Raw genomic sequence first — 20,137 nt, forward strand, 5'->3', positions numbered from 1 at the left:
TTGTGCTGATTTCAGTTGCATTGTTAACCAACCGGTCATAGAATGCCAGTGGGAAAGTCACATCGTGTCTCTGACCAATCACAGAGCGCAATTGTTAGAACTGTAAGCATATTTTGACATTTTAAGTTATGTACAGAAAGAAAGAAATAAATAAAGTTGAAAAATTTCGAAGTTTTAAAAAAGTTTGAATTAAACACTTTTAGGATATTGAGTGTCTTTACTGAAAAACTAGTGCATTACAGAGTCTCTCAAACCCCTTAAAGCTCTTTTAAAAGATACAAAAACTACTTATTTAACAAAAAAATTTCGTTTTTAATGACAACCAAGTAAACAAAAACCACACGGAAACAGGCATCTGAGTCTCTCAAACCCCTTAAAGCTATTTTAAAAGATAGAAAAACTACTTATTTAACACTAAAATTTAGTTTTTAATTACTACCAAGTAATGAAAAACCACACGGACTTAGGCAACTGAGTCTCTCAAACCCCTTAAAGCTCTTTTAGAAGATGCAAAAACTTCTTATTTAACACAAAAATTTCGTTTTTAACGACCACCACGTCAACAAAAACCACACGGAAACAGGCATCTGAGTCTATCAATCCCCTTAAAGATATTTTAAAATATACAAAAAATACTTATTTAACACAAAAATTTCGTTTTTAATGACTACCAAGTAAGGAAAAACCACACGGAATTAGGCAACTGAGTCTCTCAAACCCCTTAAAGCTCTTTTAAAAGATACAAAAAATACTTATTTAACACAAAAATTTCGTTTTTAAAGAACACCATGTAAAGAAAAAGCACACTGAATTTTGCAACTGTGTCTCTCAATCCCCGTAAAGCTCTTTTAAAAGATTCAAAAACTAATTATTTAAAACAAAATTTTCTTTTTTAATGACTACAAAGTAAAGAAAAATCACACGGAATAAGGCAACTGAGTCTCTCAACCCCCTTAAAGATATTTTAAAAGATAAAATACTACTTATTTAACAAAAAAATTTAGTTTTTAATTACCATCAAGTAAACAAAAATAACACGGAATTAGGCGACTTAGTAAATCACAACCCGCTTATCTAAAATAAAATTATAAATAAATTATGATTTAAAACAAAAATTTCTTTATATACTTCCACAAAATATAGAAAAAAAACTTTATATTTAACAGGAGAATATAAAAACCAGTCCTGCACTTTTTAAAATTAAAACAATAAAATACTTTAACTCACCTATTAATTTATAAATGACAAGCAAGGAAAGAAAAATCACACTGAATTAGGCCACTGAGTCTCTCAATCCCCGTTAAGATCTTTTAAAAGATACAAAAACTACTTATTTAACACGACATTTTAGTTTTTAATTTCTCTCAAGTAATGAAAAATCACACGTAATTAGGCTACTGAGTCTCTCAATCCCCTTAAAGCTCTTTTAAAAGATACAAAAACTACTTATTTAACACAAAAATTTCGTTTTTAATGACAATCAAGTAAAGAAAAATCACACGGAATTAGGCAACTGAGTCTCTCAACCCCCGTAAAGCTCTTTTAAAAGATACAAAAACTACTTATTTAACACAAAAATTTCGTTTTTAATGACCAACAAGTAAAGAAAAATCACACGGAATTAGGCAACTGAGTCTCTCAATCCCCGTAAAGCTCCTTTAAAAGATACACAAACAACTTATTTAACACAAAAATTTCGTTTTTAATGACCAACAAGTAAAGAAAAATCACACGGAATTAGGAACCTGTGACACTATATCCCCTTAACGCTCATATATTTTATAAATTAAATTATGAATTTAAACAATTATTTAGTTTTTAATGACTATCAATTAAAAAAAAATCACACTGAATTAGGCACATGAGTCTCTAAATCCCCCTACAGCTCTTTTAATATATAAACGAACTACTAATTATAAACCAAAAATAACTATTATAATTGCATCCAGTAAAGAAAAATCACACGGAATTAGGCAACTGAGTCTCTCAATCCCCGTAAAGATCTTTTAAAAGATACAAAAACTACTTATTTAACAAAAAGAACCCCCATGTAACTGAACCCCTGCATAACTGAAACCCCTTTCCAACTGAACCTCCGTGCTAAATTTCATTACGTTTAATATCTATTCACCAAATGCTCCAAGCCTCCGAATAAAAAGGTATTTTTAAAACAGGGAGCCCTATTTACTAAAAAAAAAAAGGGAGAGGCCCCGTGCAACTGAACCCCCCTTGTTACTGACCCCGTGTTTACCCGAAATCCCTCCGGGCAACGGGCTCCTCTTTAACTGAACCCTCGTGCAACGCACCCCGCTATGCACCCCACCCCCCTCATTACACTTTTAAACCCTTTCTTTTTAAATTGACAATATTTTTCAAACGTTACTTACGTATTATACAGACCACATCGGCGAGGTAAAGCTAGGTCAAGTCAAAATGTCATTCTATCGTTACTTTTCAATTAAGCTATTGAATACTTTCTAGCAATGTCCCTTGTAAGCGTCTACGCAAATATCTTTTCGCAAATATCTTTTCGCAAAAAAAATTCGCAAATCTCGCAAACTAAAGAAGTAATTACCCTTTTCAAATGCATTACTCTTTCTATTAATGAAACCCATGAAACGAATAACCAAGTTTTTAAAAAAAAAACCTACTAATCAACTTACAGATGAATGACCACGGATTTAACCGCAATCACTGGCTGTGGTACTAGATGCTTTACGCGAGCATTGTAGAATACTGGGCTTATCACCAAAAAGGCATTGAACTTTGAAATTGCGTCGTTCCTCTTGGCAAAGAGTGTGATGACCTGTAACTACTAGAAAAACCTGTTTGTACGGGGGCCTTGGCAAATTGCATAGATCTATTCTACTGGAGCGTCCATGCTTCAGAGCCATATTTGACCACTGTCATCACTGTAGCTTCCAATTTTCTAATCTTGGTTTGCAGACTTGTCTTCCAATTCTTCCAATTTTTTTAACTGTGAAAAAAACACCCCGAGCCTTGGCTATTCTACTTTTAACATCTTCACTGCTCCTACTATCATTACTAATAATACTACCAAGGTAAGTGAAGCTGCCCACCTGTTCAATCTTTTCATTCCCCAACGTCACCTTTTCATCTTCACTTATTCCTAGCCTTAGTGACTTAGTCTTCTTAACATTAATTTTCAAACTTATTCTAGCACCCTGAACTCGCAAAACCTCTAAAACTTCATTTATTTTGCTCACACTTTCATCTAGGATGCTTAAATCATCAGAATAACGTAAGTCCAGGAGACTTTTTCCGCCCCATTTGATTCCGTGGTCTCCCATTGCCGTTCCTGTTACCCATCAAAAGTTACGCGCCTTAGAAAATGTCGCTGATTTTAGAAAAAGGGGGAAAGACCCCCTAAAAGTTACAGAACCTTAATGAAAATCACACCATCATATTCAGCGTATCAGAGAACCCTACTTAAGAGGTTTCAAGCACCTATCTACAAAAATGTGGAATTTTGCATTTTTTGCCAGAAGAAAGATCATAGATGCGTGTTTATTTTATTTTTTTTTGTTTTTTTTTCCCGGGGGTGACCGTATTGACCCAGTGGTCCTAGAATATCGTGGGAGGGCTCATTGGAACGGAAATTAGAAGTTCTAGTGCCCTTTTTAAGTGACCGAAAAATGGAGGGCAACTAGGCCCCGTCCCACGCTCATTTTTTTCCCCAAAGTCACCCGATCAAAATTTTGAGATAGCCATTTTGTTCAGCATGGTCGAAAATATGATAACAATGTCTTTTAGGATGACTAAATCTCCCTAAGTCCCGGGGGGCGGGGCTGAAAGTTATTAACTTTACCCAATGTTAACATATAGTATTGGTTATTGGGAAGCATACAGACGTTTTAAGGGGGATTTTTTCTGGTAGGCGGGGGGGGGGGGTCAGGGGTTATATGAGAGGATCTTTCCATGAAGGAAGTTTTCATGGGGGAAGGGACATTGCTATGAAGGGGGCGTCGGATTTCCCAGCATTATTAAAGAAAAAGATCAGAAATTAAGTAAAAAAAACAAGTTTTTCAACTGATTTCAACTGATTGTGATTAAGAGGTCATTTCTAAAGAATTGGAAACAAATTTGAACTTTAGCTTAAAGAGCAAGGTATTGACTAGGGGGCAAACCCCCTAATATACGTATTAAAAATCTATGAATATAGAAGTTTGTTACGTAAGTTAATTCGTAAGTTACGTATATTTATTACTAATAAAACGATCGTAAATAAAATTAAACAAGTTTCGAGAAAGCCACTCTCTTTTTTTTTTTTCTTTTTTTTTTTTTTTTTTCTCGGCACTTTCCTTGGATACATCGTTTCGTTTCGCGCTGAAGAGAGGCGTTTGTCCTCGAAATATTCTCTTTGTTTTTTCAGTATTTTCATTTGGCCTATAAAAAACCCATTTTTGCTCGTTTTTCTTTCTTTATGTGAAGCCACTTAACCAAATAAAAGTAAAATTAATATGCAAATTTTGTTTTAATTATTCATGTACGGTGAGCCAAAATCAAAACCTGCATTAATTCAAAAACGTTCAGAAATTAAATTAAAAAGAAACTAAGTTTTTTTTAACTGAAAGTAAGGAGCAACATTAAAACGAACAGAAATTATTCCGTATATGAAAGCGGCTGTCCCTTCCTCAATACCTCGCTCTTTACGCTAAAGTTTGAATCTGTCACACAACTTTATTTTTTAAAACAAGAAAAAACTAGCGAAAAGAGCGAGGTATTGAGGAGGGGACAGCCCCTTTCATATACGGAATAATTTCTGTTCGTTTTAAGTTTTAATGTCGATCCTTACTTTCAGTTTAAAAAACTTTTTTTTTTATTTAATCCATATAAAGGGGGATAGAACACAACCCTGCTTAACTCCTGATTTAATACAAAACCAGCTGCTAACCTCATTTCCTATCTTAACCGCAGCAGTGTTATTCTCGTACATAGCATTAGTCACTTTAATGTATTTGTCTGGTATACCATACAAGGATAAAACCTTTACTAAAGCTCTCCTATCAACAGAATCGAACGCTTGCTTATAATCTATAAAACTGAGGACCAAAGGTGTTTGAAAACTTAGGCACTTCTCAATTATTAGCGTAAGAGTGAAAATTTGGTCGAAACATCCTCTACCTTTTCTAAAACCGCACTGTTCTTCTCTTAAAACTTGTCAACGGTATCTCTCAGTCTAAAAAGTATCATATTACTAAGTAATTTACTACCTACAGAGACCAGACTAGTGCTTCGATAATTACCACACTCACTTTTATCACCTTTCTTATAAAGTGGCTTAATTTAGGTTCTCCTAAAATCATTAGGTACTTCCCCTTTTTCAAAAATCATATTCATAATCTTCAGTAACTTATTTCAACCTCAGAGCCACCATATTTAAGAAACTCATTTACCACCCTATCAGCAACTGGAGCCTTATTATTTTTTAATCCTTTTAGGGTTAAAAAATAATACTGTCAATAATTCCTCCTCACAAAACAAATCTTCCTTCACATCCAAGGTATCACAAACTTTTTCATTTTCATCTATCTTTTCCTGTAACTCTATCTCGGTTAAGCAAATTCTCAAAATGTTCGGCCCATCTCTCTTTAGTTTTTTCCTGATCGCTAATTGTGGCCCCATTCCTATCTTTAAACTGGGCCAAGTCCGGATCACAGCCTGTCGCATAAGGCAGCTTGGCTTTCTATTGAATTTTCGCGGCTGGCATTTTTGCCGCTTAGACACGTCTTGTCGCGAACACCTCCCCTCCTTAGGTAATTGTATACGCTTGATCGAAATATACTATGAGAAGTCAGAATCTTGCCTAACAGATGAGAATACAACTTTGATTGGCGTTGGTTTGTGAACCACTGAATATTCCAAGTTGAATCCTGGGTCATGTTTTTCTTCGAAAAAAAATTTCATCGCAAGGACATGTCCTCAGGAAACAAGTTGTCTGCAAATTGATATAAAACTTGACAAATTATTGTATTGTGTGGGCATGTAGCTTGAACTACGAAGTAGTGAATATTATCAACTCACGGAACCCGACTCAAGAGCAACGAGTTTAGAATATTCAGTTGATGCATCAAAAGGAAAACCTCTATCAAATTACCAAATACACGGCAGAATATATTTGCCTAAAATACAACCTGGGATACAAGTTCCAGGTATTCTGGTATCTACTACCGGCTTCCAGTGGTAGATCTAGGATGGGGTGTTGGCCTTTGCATAATTGAAGGTCCCGTTTACTTCAATAGGAATCTGTCAAGCCATCAAATGTCAATGTTAGGCAGCCTAGTCCTAAAATACTGATTACCAGAAAAATGATTGGCCTACTTCTCTGAGCTTGAAAGCTTTTTCTGTCATCAGCGAAGTAATGCCTTTTAGTTTGACCAAAGAGCCCTTGGATTCACTGACACGTCCTGCTAATTGCCATGAGTGGGGGGGGGGGGCTCTTGCCGTTTCTTAGACGGTAATTTCAAGATAGACGTGGTGTTTTTATGTAACGTTTTAAAGGAAATAATTTGCTCTAGTCCCGTTGCATATAATGTAATTCGTACGACTTATATTTCTCCTAAAACGCTGCTACGTCACAAGGACAGAATTTTGTAACAGTTTAAAAATTTTAACTTTCTGGCAAAAGAAAATTGCAAAAGAATATATTGAAATAATTTTGACATTGTCCATCTTTCAAACTCATCAGGTTTGCAGTGATTATCTAATCGTGGCCTTGCATTTATTTTAAGTCATCAACTTACCTAATTACCGTTTTTTACAAGAATGGCAAAAGCACCTGCAATTGGTATTGATCTGGGAACTACCTACTCATGCGTTGGCGTATTCCAACATGGTAAAGTTGAAATCATTGCCAATGATCAAGGTAACCGAACGACACCATCTTATGTGGCATTCACTGATACTGAGCGACTAATTGGAGATGCTGCTAAAAATCAAGTTGCCATGAATCCACAAAACACAGTTTTTGGTAAGTTCTTATAAGCATAAATTTAATAAAAAAATTTCTAAGGCTCTACTTTGGATTTCAAAAGTTTATAGTAAGGACAAAGCCGGTCTTTCAGCAAGTTTTTCTAATATAAAACAACTGAATTTGTTTTTGGCATACATCAATTTGGCTTTGGCGTCAATTATTTCAACCGTGTAGGTGTATGCTCTTTTGAATTTTCCATATCTAATAAGTGGGATCCCTTATAAATTCTGCTCTGTCCCATCTCTGTCGTTTTAGCTGTTAGTATTTTAACGGTTAAATCAGCCTAAAGTTTTAAAAAATTATATAGTTCCACTGCAGCAATAATACGCGAGACGAACTGAACCAGTAATGTAAAGCAGCTATGGTTACAATGTTATACCAAGGTTTTTGTAGACCGGTTCTCGCGGTGCGCGGAAACCCACAGAACCAATGCTGGTGTCTCGGTAGACACCAGAATATATAGAACTCGGAGAGGGAATCTACATCAGTAGAAACTGTCTGGTAATTACCGTGTATGTCTTAAGAAATTAATTATTAACTTAAAAAAAAAAGAGAAATAGTCACAAAATAAGCCACTCGAAACAAACGGAAACTGATATGATTGATTAAATGAAACCTAAAGGGAACAGATATTAGAATGATTAATTTGAAACTGAAAAATTAAGTTAGACATGAATCAGAAGAGTTAATTTGGACGAACAAAGTGCATCCTTGTGTCTTAGGAGCTCTAAAGAGGGTGGCAGCCCAACTCTTCCTTTGTCATAATGTTTTTTTTTTTTTTTGGTTTGACTTGATTTTCAATTTTGATTTCTTCTCGTTTTAGGTTTTACTATCGCCTTTGATTTTCCTTTAAAATTTTGTGGGTAATCAAAATTTCAGTGACTTATTTTTATGTAAAAAAAAAAACTGATTTTGCACCGAGTCGTTTTGTGAAAGCCCTGTAGCTTGGACTTTCCTCGGTTTTATACTCAATTGAGACAGTTTTTCCCCAAAGTCGGCTTACCTCGTTTTGTCTTACTCAGATCTTAGTTCGAGCCAGTCCGATGCATGGTTGGGGGATATCGACAGCTTGGACTTACTTGCGTTTGATCCAATTAATGACTTCTGAGTCCCGAGGAATGCTGCAAATTTCTCCAGCTTTGTGGCCTAGGTCATTTTTGGACCAATCCAGTCTACAGCAATGCTATGGAATTCCCGCATGCACCCCATTTCCAAGATTTGCACAATTCCTTATGAGACAAGCATCATTTTAGCCTGGGGCAGACTCTCACAGGTATAGATTCAGACAACAGTAGAAGTGAATTTCATATAGTAACCACAACGAATGCCCCGCTAAAATCTTCGACAGGAAGATGAATTACTCTGCTCTATGCTGTACTAGAAAGAATCATTTTTGTTTTCAAAGAAAATAAAAATGTAGTTTTATGTCACCCTAGAGTTGTCTATAGTAAGCCTTCCCATAGTAATAAATATGGGCATCAGTTTAAGTTCTGATGCTCGTTATAAAAATCATCCAAAGTCATCGAATTGAGCCCCTTTTACCGAGAATGAGAGCTGGATGGTCTATCCATGCGCTTGCACCTGTGTTGTCGTGCAAGATTGTACCAACAGAATTTTGCTTCTACACTCATTCTTTTCTTGAACTTTATGAAGAGCTATATTTTGACTCATCCTTGAGATTACAGTTCAGCTTAGTGAAGAAATTCAACTTCGTGTTTTTGCGAGGGTGGGAAATCAACATGAGAGTTCAACTGCCATCATCGTGAAATGGGCTTTCAAATACTGGATTACTCATTAAAAAGAAAACTCGTTATTTTAATTGTCCCTGAAAATCTATTTTTCTTCTTGGGAAAAGGTATCACAAAAAGCCAAGGAAAATTAGTGAAAAAAGATAAGTCACTCGAGGTGAAAGCCCTGCTTGCAGCTGATGGCAACTTTCAGCAGCCAGAACTACGCCTGAAAAGTCGTAACTTTACGGACAAGGATTTAATTCGCAAGGGGTAAATGTATTTGTAATTTTTAGTGTATTCGATTTGTTCTAACTAATTTTTTTCTTAGATGCCAAAAGACTAATTGGCCGGAAGTTCGAAGATTCTACAGTTCAGTCAGATATGAAACACTGGCCTTTCAAGGTCATCAGTGACGGTGGCAAGCCGAAAATTCAAGTTGACTACAAAGGTGAAACGAAGACGTTTTTCCCTGAAGAAATCTCATCAATGGTACTCACCAAAATGAAGGAAACTGCTGAAGCTTTTATTGGCAAAACGGTTACTGACGCTGTTGTTACTGTGCCTGCATATTTCAACGATTCTCAAAGGCAAGCTACAAAGGATGCTGGCACCATTTCTGGATTGAACGTTCTTCGCATAATTAATGAGCCAACTGCAGCTGCAATCGCCTACGGCTTGGATAAAAAGGTAATCATTCAATGTATTTTTGAACTTGTATCCGTCTAATCTTAGTGCGCAACGTACTAGATTGAAAGGGACGTGAATAAAGAAGCTATTACTATACAAAAACTAAATTAGTCATATTTTCAAAGAATCAGGTTGTAATGTTTATTAGTATTGTAATGTTTATTTGTTACTACTATTAAAGAACTAAATTAGTCCTATTTCCAAAGAATCATGTTTACTAGTCTTGTTTTTCTAGCAATATCAAGTTAGCTCTAACATTCCCACATATTTGTAGTAAGAAAAAGTATCTTCTAGGACAAATTTAAGCCCTCAATCCGCATTTGAATATAATACTTTTAGCTAGATAGAGAAACAATGAGTATTATATTAGTTTACTGTACTATTATTGATTTTTGGCTATACTTGCTTCTAATATTTTTAGAAAGTAATTGAGCTAGGGGAATGAAACCTTATGGGGTTTTCAGAAATTGATATTTGACTGAAATTACAGAAAGTTCTATCCTAACCGGCTTATTTTCCTAGAATTTCTAATTTTTCTGAAAAACAAGCGCTTTACTGAAAACTGATCTTGCTGGAGATTTTTAGGGAGTTGAAATAGTATACGAAAATTCACTGATATGAATGTTATTGGGTGGGGCCTTATGGAATGGTGTTATTTTCTTCAGGCTGGTTTGCTCAGTGTTGATTTTGGCGCATATTTAATAACAGACCATATATAAACACGTACTTTTTTCATCGTCTAAGGCGAAGCCATTTTTTAAACTGAAAATACCAAAGGATATTTTTTTTAATCTAGGGGGGGGCATGCCCCCTTCTAATTCACGTGATTATATCGTTCTTTTTTCTTTTTTACTCACTTATTAAGTGTTTATGTACCGGTCATAAGTTAATTATTGTTATTATACGTTAAGGTAAATGCCATCTTTCAGGTTGGTAAAGAGAAAAATGTCCTGATTTTCGACCTCGGCGGTGGTACTTTTGATGTGAGCATTCTTACAATTGAAGAAGGCATTTTTGAAGTGAAATCCACAGCTGGTGATACACATTTGGGTGGAGAGGACTTCGATAATAGAATGGTCAACCACTTCGTGCAAGAATTTAAGAGAAAGTATAAAAAAGATCTGTCTGCCAATGCAAGAGCATTAAGACGACTAAGGACTGCATGCGAAAGAGCGAAAAGAACCTTGTCGAGCTCGACCCAGGCTAGTATTGAAATTGACTCGCTGCATGAAGGTGTTGATTTCTATACATCAATTACTCGTGCTCGTTTTGAAGAGCTCTGTGCTGACCTGTTTAGAAGGTAAAATCCCTAGATTTATATGTTAAGCCCAATCCACATGTATGGTTTGCTAGATATCAGTGTCGGGACAATCAAACATTCGCTTTGGCTTTTATCAGCAGCCCTGATTGGTTCAAAACGATGACTTTTAGAAATAGACATCTACCTTAGCACACGTGTGAACGGGGAAGTTCTCGCAATATCGTATTTCTGTAGTCTCGTTTTGAAATTACTATGTCGCACTTACGGATGGTAGAATTGATAAAAAGCAAATAAGACATGAGCAATAGCTTTTAAATGAGTCATCAAACATCAATCTAAAAAGTTCTGATGGCCCACTAGTCCCAACTTTTTCCAATGGAGAAATGGCACGAAAAGTGTCACTTTTAGTGCTATATGGCACTTGCAGATGGTGGAATTTACAAAAAGCACGTAATTATGACAGTTTTTGATTATGATGTTCTGGTAACCCGCTAGCCTTGAAAAAACAAAACAAAAAAAGGGAATCAGATCAGCGCTACCCATGCAAAAAAGCTTACGCCTAGCCCTTGAAAAAAAAAGGACATCATTGTTACCGGTAAAAACCGATTTCCTTGTTTTTCAAGAAGGGGGACTGTAATTTCCCTGTACAAGGTTTTCGACCATGCTGATTCCAAAGTTACACTTCATTTTATCTTACCTCCAACTTCAAGGGATTTCAGGCTTTTTCAAAATCTCCATAAATTTCTTTTCGCAATAAACTTATACTTTTAAGACGAACAAAAATAATAGTTACCATTCCTGAATCTCTGTCAGATGGCAATTTTTTCCACTGGACAGTTTTTTCTAAATCGTTTTTTGACTTTTGGTTACTTTGGGCTGTGGTTCGCTCTTTACCAGGTTGCAGCTTCTGCTGCAACCATCATGGTAGTATCTTTTTGCTCCTAAGAGTTTGTGTTATTTTACAATTGGTTGACTACTATTTCTTTAAATAGTCTAGGGACATATTTTTCAATTTGTTAATGCTAATGATTGAAGGAAAAGTTCGAGGCATTTAAAAACTAACCATCGAAAAGCCAGGTTCAGCTTAACCTTTGATCTTAAAAAAAAAAATATACATCTCAAAATTGGGACTGTAGTGTAGTTTTATCGTTTTTGCGTTAAGTTTCTATTCATAATGGAAACGGACTTTTACAAAATATCAGATGAGACTCATCTAGGATAATATTAGCTTTTTTTATGGAAGAATTTGGACAGAAAGTAAGCTAGTCTGTTTTCCAAAATTAACATCGCCTTTAAAACCACCTAATTTTGGATAAGTTTCACTAAATGGTTAATATGGGCTATTGCATCGATTCAGTACCTTTGTGAAATCGCCAGAGGTCCTTTTATATTTGTTTCTCAGAAAGGAAAATGCAGCAAATTCAAACCCCTTTCGAATTTGGACTAAGTAAGCTAGTTAGTTCCCAATATTGCATTTTGTGTTACACGAACAACTAGAATTGATGTATTGTAGTTATTACGGTCTTACTTTGTTGGTCTGCGAATTTCCCCTAATATAATGGGTAAATATGTTTACCTGGAATCCGTTTTTCTTCTAGAATTTAATAATAGTTATTTTGTAGCACAATGGAGCCTGTTGAAAAGTCTCTCCGGGACGCCAAGTTAGATAAAGGAACCATCCACGAGATAGTTCTTGTTGGAGGTTCCACGCGTATTCCGAAGGTGCAAAAACTTTTACAAGACTTCTTTAACGGCAAAGAGCTCAATAAGTCAATCAACCCCGATGAAGCAGTAGCTTATGGTGCAGCTGTTCAAGCTGCCATTCTTCACGGTGACAAGTCTGAAGCCATTCAGGACCTCCTTTTGTTGGATGTTGCACCACTTTCTCTTGGTATTGAAACAGCTGGTGGAGTGATGACTCCTTTGATTAAAAGAAACACGACCATTCCAACAAAACAAACTCAGACTTTTACAACTTACTCCGACAATCAGCCTGGAGTGTTGATTCAGGTGAGGGAAGCCAATATTTTTGTTTCTGTAATTACTATTTGAGTTGATATTATTGTCTTGTGGTAAACATTCTAACCAGCCAATCATAATTTTGAATCAGTCTTAATTGCGATTTTGGACTTTCGAAAAAAATCGTTGCCATATAGAAAATGACAAGATTTGGTGGATATAATTTAATATCGACTGCTCCGAGCGGCATTCCAACCTTTTAATTTATCTTACGATTTGTTACTTTGAACGTCCCAATTCTTTTGATTTGGAGATATTTGGTTCCACACAACCCACTATTTTTGTTCTGTTTTTTCCAATTGTTTCAGTCTTAACATTATAAGGAAATTAATTTTTCTTGTTTAGGTAATATGGAAAATTGCGCATTGAATCTTAAGTAACCAGATTGGCTTATATCAAAAATATAATTACAGTGACAGCCCACTGTCTAGCGGCAAAAGTGGCCTAGCAAATAAACAAAGACCTTCTCGTAGTTTGTCACCTTGGTTGGACTGGACCTCGGCTTTTATAGGCGAAACTTTTCTGTCATCTTTTAGACTATTTTCTCACTTGCCTTTTACTTTTGTTTCACTACCTTTTGAGCACTACTAGCGTTGAGTTAGAGTCGACCTACTTTAAAATCTTTCAAATTCACTTTCTAGTTAAGTTTTTTGTTTAGTCTGTTAATGTTTGCCTCCTTCGGCCTCTTTATGGGAGTGTTGGGCAATAGTATGGGGTTGTACTGATGAAGGATTAAAGTCCAACTTTCGTAAATTTCGTATAAAAGAACAATATATATTGTACATATAATACACTCGGAGCCTTGGATCAATTTATAAAGATGATAACTATACAAACTGAAACCAGTCTGTATTCACTTTAAACCCTACCGAAGTATAATCCTAGGAAAGAAAAGAAAACAGAAAATAAACTTGTTTTCTCGTTAAGAGAAAACAAAATTTATTTACCTGGGTCCCTACAGACTAACCCAAAAGTAATCCAGAAACCAGATCAACCTGGAAAACCCGAAAATGTATGTTCAGGGATACCTTTCAAATGTTTAGTAAAAAGGCAATAAAGCTTATACTACACTTCCTTGTTCTATTTTGAACAAACTTTAGCGAAATGAACGTTGTTCATGTGCACACCTTGATTATAATATGCAATTAAATTTTTCATTGCTAACTAAGATTTATACTTTTTGAAGCAGCAAAAAGAAATTGAGCTCTTAATGCGTTCGACAAGGATTTTTCTTGCATTACTGAATCAAATAGATTCAGTCTTGTTTAACCAATCCTAGAGAAAGTGCCTGCAATTAGTTTTTTTTGTGCCTGCGATTAGTTTTTCAGTGTCGTAGTTACAAAAATATAATTTATTAGTTTTAGTGCAATATCATTGTTCTTATAGGTATATGAAGGAGAAAGAGCTATGACCAAAGACAACCATCTTCTTGGCAAATTTGAGCTCAGCGGAATCCCGCCAGCCCCTCGAGGAGTGCCACAAATCGAAGTGACGTTCGATATCGATGCTAATGGTATTTTGAACGTTACTGCTGCTGATAAATCTACAGGAAAAGAAAACAAGATCACAATCACCAATGATAAGGGTCGCTTATCTAAGGAGGAAATAGAGCGAATGGTAAGCTAGATTTAGTTTTTTAAGCCAGTCCCTATGCTACTATTGTTTGTATTACTGGTAGTTATGGATACGGGACTTTTTTTCGTTTGCCAGTAAAACTTCAAAGAGTCTACCTTAAAGCAGTGGATTCCAAACTGTTTGACCTAAAAAGCAATGATAATACTGGTAATTATATCCAAACCTTGTTCAGCCTATTTAGCTATTATTTTGGGCACATTTTTGAGAATCTATTTATTTGAACGCTTTTTGCTTCGCGTTGCTAAGATTACACACTTTAATCCAGATTTTTCGTCTGTACAGTATCCGGTTTATCTCGAGGCTTTTCGATGAAGTCTATTTCGAGCAGAATGTACAGGAATGACATCACTGTATGCTTAGAAGTAGAAATGATAACTTCGTCATTATTGAATTGAAACCTACAAGAACATCTTAGAAAGACCAAATATCCTATCACTTGTTACTTGATTTGTGTTATGCAAAGCACAAATATTAAATTAGGTAAACATCACAAATTGCAAGATGAAAATCTAGACTTCAAACGCATATTCAGTGTCATAAAAGCGGTAGCCAGCGTTTACCTCCCCCCCCCCAGAAAATACTGGATAAAATATAGGGTACACGATAAACGCCCAGACCCCTTAAAAGCATTTATCGAAAGATACAAGCTTACCTGGAGGATATTCACCCAGTTTACGTGAATTGCGTACACAGGAAATAATGTGTTTATTAACATAATGAATATCATAGTTTTTATTAAATTTTTGCATGCGAACACTGCACACAAACTTATGCGCAATGCTTTTTACTTTAATATCCTTGTAACAACCGAAAGAAAAATCATAGAAAATCCCAGTTTTCGGTTATTAAGATGAAGCCAGGGGACAAAAAATGTTTTCATTTTGATATCCAGCCAGGGCGCAAAAGATGTTTTCATTTTGATATCCTTGGTGCTTCACGGAAAGCAAGCCTCAAAGATTTGACCGTATATAGAATTACACTGGCACTGACAGTGCGCATAGAAATACAACATAAACGTGAGGAATGGGGCACTGCGGATTCTGATGATTAATCAAACAATGAAAACTATTGCATATTATATGCACATGGACAAGCTGTTTCCTTATTTTCTTTTACACGAATAATTACAATTTCATACGATTAATTACACGAATAATTAGATAGAATTACCATGCATGCTTAAATAAGTCGTTCAACTTCGATATCGATTAGCTCCGTGAAAGAAATTAAATTAGAAATTTTCTTATCGATTAACCTATAAAGTTTTCATCAGTTGGGTATCTGGACGGCTAAAGAAAACAGTATTGCGGCAGGTCAGCGAATAGGCCTAAAGAACAGTAAGTTAAATGAGGCTTTAACTTGTTTTAAACAATACATAATCTTTGTAGGTCAATGATGCTGAGACTTACCGCGGTGAAGATGAGAAGCAAAGAGAGAAGATCGCAGCCAAAAATGCTCTTGAATCATACTGCTTCAATATGAAACAGACTGTAGAAGGGGAAGAAATGAAAGATAAGATGAGTGAAGAGGATCGCAAGACAGTTTTGGATACCTGCAATGAGGCCATTAAATGGCTGGACACTAATCAATTGGCTGAGAAGGAGGAGTTTGAAGACAAGCAGAAAGAAGTTGAAAACGTAAGTTAAATTGACTCTTGGACCTTTCTTGTCTATCATCGAAATTATACAGGAATTTCTCAAAATTAGTCTTAAGAAAACCAACAACTGAGAATAGGTCTTCAGGTCAGGTAAATAAATTAAATCCACAGATCAGGAATGATTTATCCTTACAAAACAAAGAAATAAATCTGGAAACGACAAACGGTTCTATGACCAGTAAGAAGAAAACGAAAAAAATAATCAAACGAATATTTCCCCGTACAAAACAAGACGTCTTCAGCGTAAAAAAAAAAAAAAATGAAAACTAGAATCTAAAACCCCAATCATAATTTTGAATCAGTCTTAATTGCAATTTTGGACTTTTGACACTAATCAAATACAATTTAAAATACAAATAAAAATACAATTTAAAAAATATATAAAACTAAAATATCCTAACTAATATGTATACACAATTAATAGCCTACTAATATATATACAATTACCAGCCACGTTCGTGAGACTAACAAAGTAACTGGATTATAAGTTTAAAATTTAAATTGGACTCAATTATTTTGTTGCGAGATAATCCTACGGTTAGCTTTTTATGCTGCCAATCTTTTTGGTTTTGTATTTTGTTTTATTCCCATACCGACCTTGCTAGAAAAAAAATTTGGCACTAGGAGCTGTGGGGATGTTGAGGCTCCAGGGACCTCCTTAAATTTATATGGATTTAAAATCCTAGTGTGATAAATGGCTTCTAAGGAAACATCGCAGCGCCTTTTGAACGTGTGAGAAAATTCTTTGTGGATCTTTTTTTTCTTTTTAATGTTCCAAAAAGATAATTTTTCTTTTTAATGTTGCTAAAAGATTATTTTCTTCTTTTAATGTTCCAAGAAGATTATATGGCGACGGAGACATGAAACTGTCATATCTTATGCACTTAAGAATTTAGTCTCGATTTAAAATGCATGCCTACATGCTTGCCTTTTTGAGTCAAGATTTCAACTTGAAAGCAGAAACATTGCTAAAAGGAACGAAAACCTGGCGGAACAACTTCAGATAGTCGTCTAAAACTAACTTCACCTCATATACTAAATGCTCTGGCTCGAGGACAAGCGAAAACCATAACATTTGGCCCCAAACAAGAATTACACTCAGCTTTCCAAAGTTAACTTCACATTCATCAGTCCGGATTGTGGAAAGCAATAAACCGGAATCGACAGTATAGGAGTAAAAAAAGTTATGGAGAAGTTAGAACCAATTCCATGTTTATTCATGTTTTGGGAGGGGGAAGGATTCAGTCTTGATTAAGCCATAATTATATCTTTCTGACATTTGCCCTTATTCATAGTAAATTTTGAATGCTTATAAATCTTATTTTTAAAATTTGCCTGCCATTTCTAAGAATCTGACGTTTCATTTTCAGATTTGCAAGCCCGTAATAACAAAATTGTATCAAGGAGCTGCTGGAGCTGGAGGTATGCCTGGTGGCCCTAGCGGTCCTGGTGCCCCAAGTGGAGCAGCAGGTGCTGGTGCTGGACGTGCTGGTGGACCAACCATTGAAGAAGTAGATTAAAATGCGAATGTTCTTTCTACCCTGATTTTTATGCTTCGCTTGATTTGTGATTCGAGTACCTAATAAAATAGCTGAGTTTACTTGAATTAAATGGGTTTGAGATAGTACGAGATAATAAAATCAGCTCTACTCTAGGGGTCGAGTTGTGCATATTTAGAATCAGGTGTAAGTCATTTTGTTTTCGAATTTCGTTTCTTCACAGGTTCTCCTTGTATTGATAAGAATCGTATTCACAGAACCAGGGGGATCAACCACATTTTTCTTACATTTCATTGTTTGATATACGGTCAAACGAGTACTTGAAGCTATCTTTCGACAATTCCCATGGAAAATATTTTACAAATTTCCTCACCCTTTAGAAGAGCCCAAGTTTCAGAGTCGCTCTTGACCGTTGTCATTACCGGGGCTTCTAATATTATAATCTCAATTTCTAGACTTCCTATTTTTCTAGACCTCAACTAAAAAAAACTGGCTACTGCATCTTCCATCATTACTATTTATGCTACTCATAAGTGAAGCTATTCTCTTCGATGATTTTCTCGTCACCTAACATCACCTCTTCACCCTCATTTATTCCTTGCTTAAGCGACTCAGTCTTCTAGACTTGCTCTGCAACCAATGAAAGGCAACGACAAACCAGCGAAAAAAAAAATGCATTGACAAGAGACTGATAAAAATAGGTTGCTGTAATTCAAAGGTGTCAAGTTAAATTTTTTTAAGGTCCTTAGTTCTTCCAATGAAGAACTTGAAGACGGTCAAGATGTGGTCAAATTCATTTTGGAAGCTGAAAAAAGAATAGGGTGAAGAAAGGCGACATGGCACTCATCGATAAAGTAAAAAAAAAAATTGTTATCTGCAATGGAGGTTCCTGCTCCTACCTTTGAAACGCCTCTGTTCGACAGGTATTTACGAAGTCTTGACGTCCTGGCTAAGTACAAGCAACTTCACTGTCTATCCGTAGATTGTACAAAATTACAGCACGGAGGGTTTTAGCTCCTCTGCCGTTCATATGATAATTCATAATTGTAATGCGGAGCAGTACTACTGTTTTTTTTTTTGTTTTTTTTTTAGTGGTGATCAGTTTAGAGGTTACGTAAGAGATGGAAAGTCTCTCAGGATGGGGATCATAAAGCCGAGTGAAGTTGCTATAAAGTTTGAAAAATTTCAGGTTGTTTTCTAGAATAAATAAATAATCTCTTCTAGTCTACTATATAATATAAATAGGAAGCGAAACAACAGCTCTGAAAGTGAACTTGCTAGGGTTCATGCAACGTCGGAACTGTGCAAAACAGAAGATCGCCTTTTAGAGACCTGAGATAAAAATTCTATCTTCTAGATTTAACAGGAATAATTTTTGTAAAATCAATTGTGCGCAGCGCGACCAGATCAAAGCGCAGCAGGATATTCTAAAAAAGATTTAAGACTGAAACGTAATTTGCTCTTCTATAAGGCCAGGGCTCCTTTATAACGACCGGGTCAGGGGAGAGCGCTCTCCTTCATTAGTTTTTTTTCGTTAGATTCAGAAAATTTATACCGATTCGTTTTTCGGAGTTGATTCGAGTTTAGCTGTATATCGGCTTCTTCCCCCTAAAGCCTGGATTTAACCCTAGGCTATACGGGATACAGTTAAATGTGTCCAGTTTAGCTGCTTCCCAGTCCCCTGTTAAAAACAAAAAGTAACTAAATTTTGTATGTAGCCAAGAGTTATTTCAAGCAATGAAGAACAAATTTTGTAAGAGTAGTGTTCATTTTAGAAGAGGGTATAAACCCTCATGTTATCAAATACAATGTATTAAATCTTCAAATCGTAGTTTAAATGAATTTACAGGAAGTACGAAGAAACAGCAATAAGTTGAAAGTGACAATACCTTATGTAAAATTAGTTTCTCCCAGGGGAATCACTGGGTGATGTTATGAGAAGAAGTTAAATAAAAAGAAGAATCAATAGATTAAATTGAATAGGAATTACCTCTATTCTGGGTACATGCAAGAATAGTTACCAGGGGTAGGCAGAAGAAAAAGAATGCGTGAATAGTTTTTTACGTGAAAAAGGAGTCAGAACCAGTTCGAAAATTCATTATTCTTGATTATGCATAAATTCACTCGACGAAAAAATGGAAATTTATATGAATACAAGAAATGTCAGAATTTTGAGACCCTCAAGTCCGAATATTGTGAATCTCGTGATAATAAATCCTATTTTTCAACTTTGTCATATTTGCTGCATAAAAAATATCTTATTGCATAAATTTTTGTCAATGTTGTTGTTATCAAATACGTATTTTGACTGTTACGTGTATTAGACACGTATGCATAAATTTTAAGGTTGCTTATATTTGAAAAGATCTGGGTAAAAAAAAAGAAAACAGACCAATTCAATGAAAACATAAGTAAATCATGAGAAATGGTAGTATCTTTCAGATTTATTTGGGGGTCAGTGAGCCCTTGTGCACATTCTCGACCAGGTATACACGCGGGTAGCTTTCAGATGGCGAAAGAGACGACATTTTAGAAGGGACAAAAGGGATTGAAAACAATAGACAAATTATGAGAAAAATATGAGATACAACAAGAAACATTCAAAAATCAAGAAATTTTAGGTGTGACAGGGGAGGAAAGTACAGAGTTGCCCAA

The 20,137-nt window shown here is 35.5% G+C and overlaps 1 protein-coding gene across 1 annotated transcript in view; it reads left to right on the plus strand.

The window, feature by feature from the left end:
- LOC148951225 (heat shock 70 kDa protein cognate 4-like) overlaps positions 1-17,594 on the plus strand; it is a 232,302-nt gene extending 214,708 nt beyond the window's left edge. The window contains exons 2-8 of the mRNA XM_089090742.1: positions 6,783-6,991; positions 9,053-9,411; positions 10,341-10,711; positions 12,295-12,682; positions 14,078-14,308; positions 15,715-15,963; positions 17,354-17,594. Coding sequence (XP_088946868.1) covers positions 6,787-6,991; positions 9,053-9,411; positions 10,341-10,711; positions 12,295-12,682; positions 14,078-14,308; positions 15,715-15,963; positions 17,354-17,503 — 1,953 coding nt within the window. The 5' untranslated portion in view covers positions 6,783-6,786 and the 3' untranslated portion in view covers positions 17,504-17,594. The remainder of the gene's footprint in view (positions 1-6,782; positions 6,992-9,052; positions 9,412-10,340; positions 10,712-12,294; positions 12,683-14,077; positions 14,309-15,714; positions 15,964-17,353) is intronic.
- Positions 17,595-20,137: the final 2,543 nt, after the last annotated feature.

Source organism: Artemia sp. Qi Xiang Cuo, chromosome 6 (assembly GCF_049724085.1).
Source record: "Artemia sp. Qi Xiang Cuo chromosome 6, ASM4972408v1, whole genome shotgun sequence".
In the NCBI taxonomy this organism is placed as follows: Eukaryota; Metazoa; Arthropoda; class Branchiopoda; order Anostraca; family Artemiidae; genus Artemia; species Artemia sp. Qi Xiang Cuo.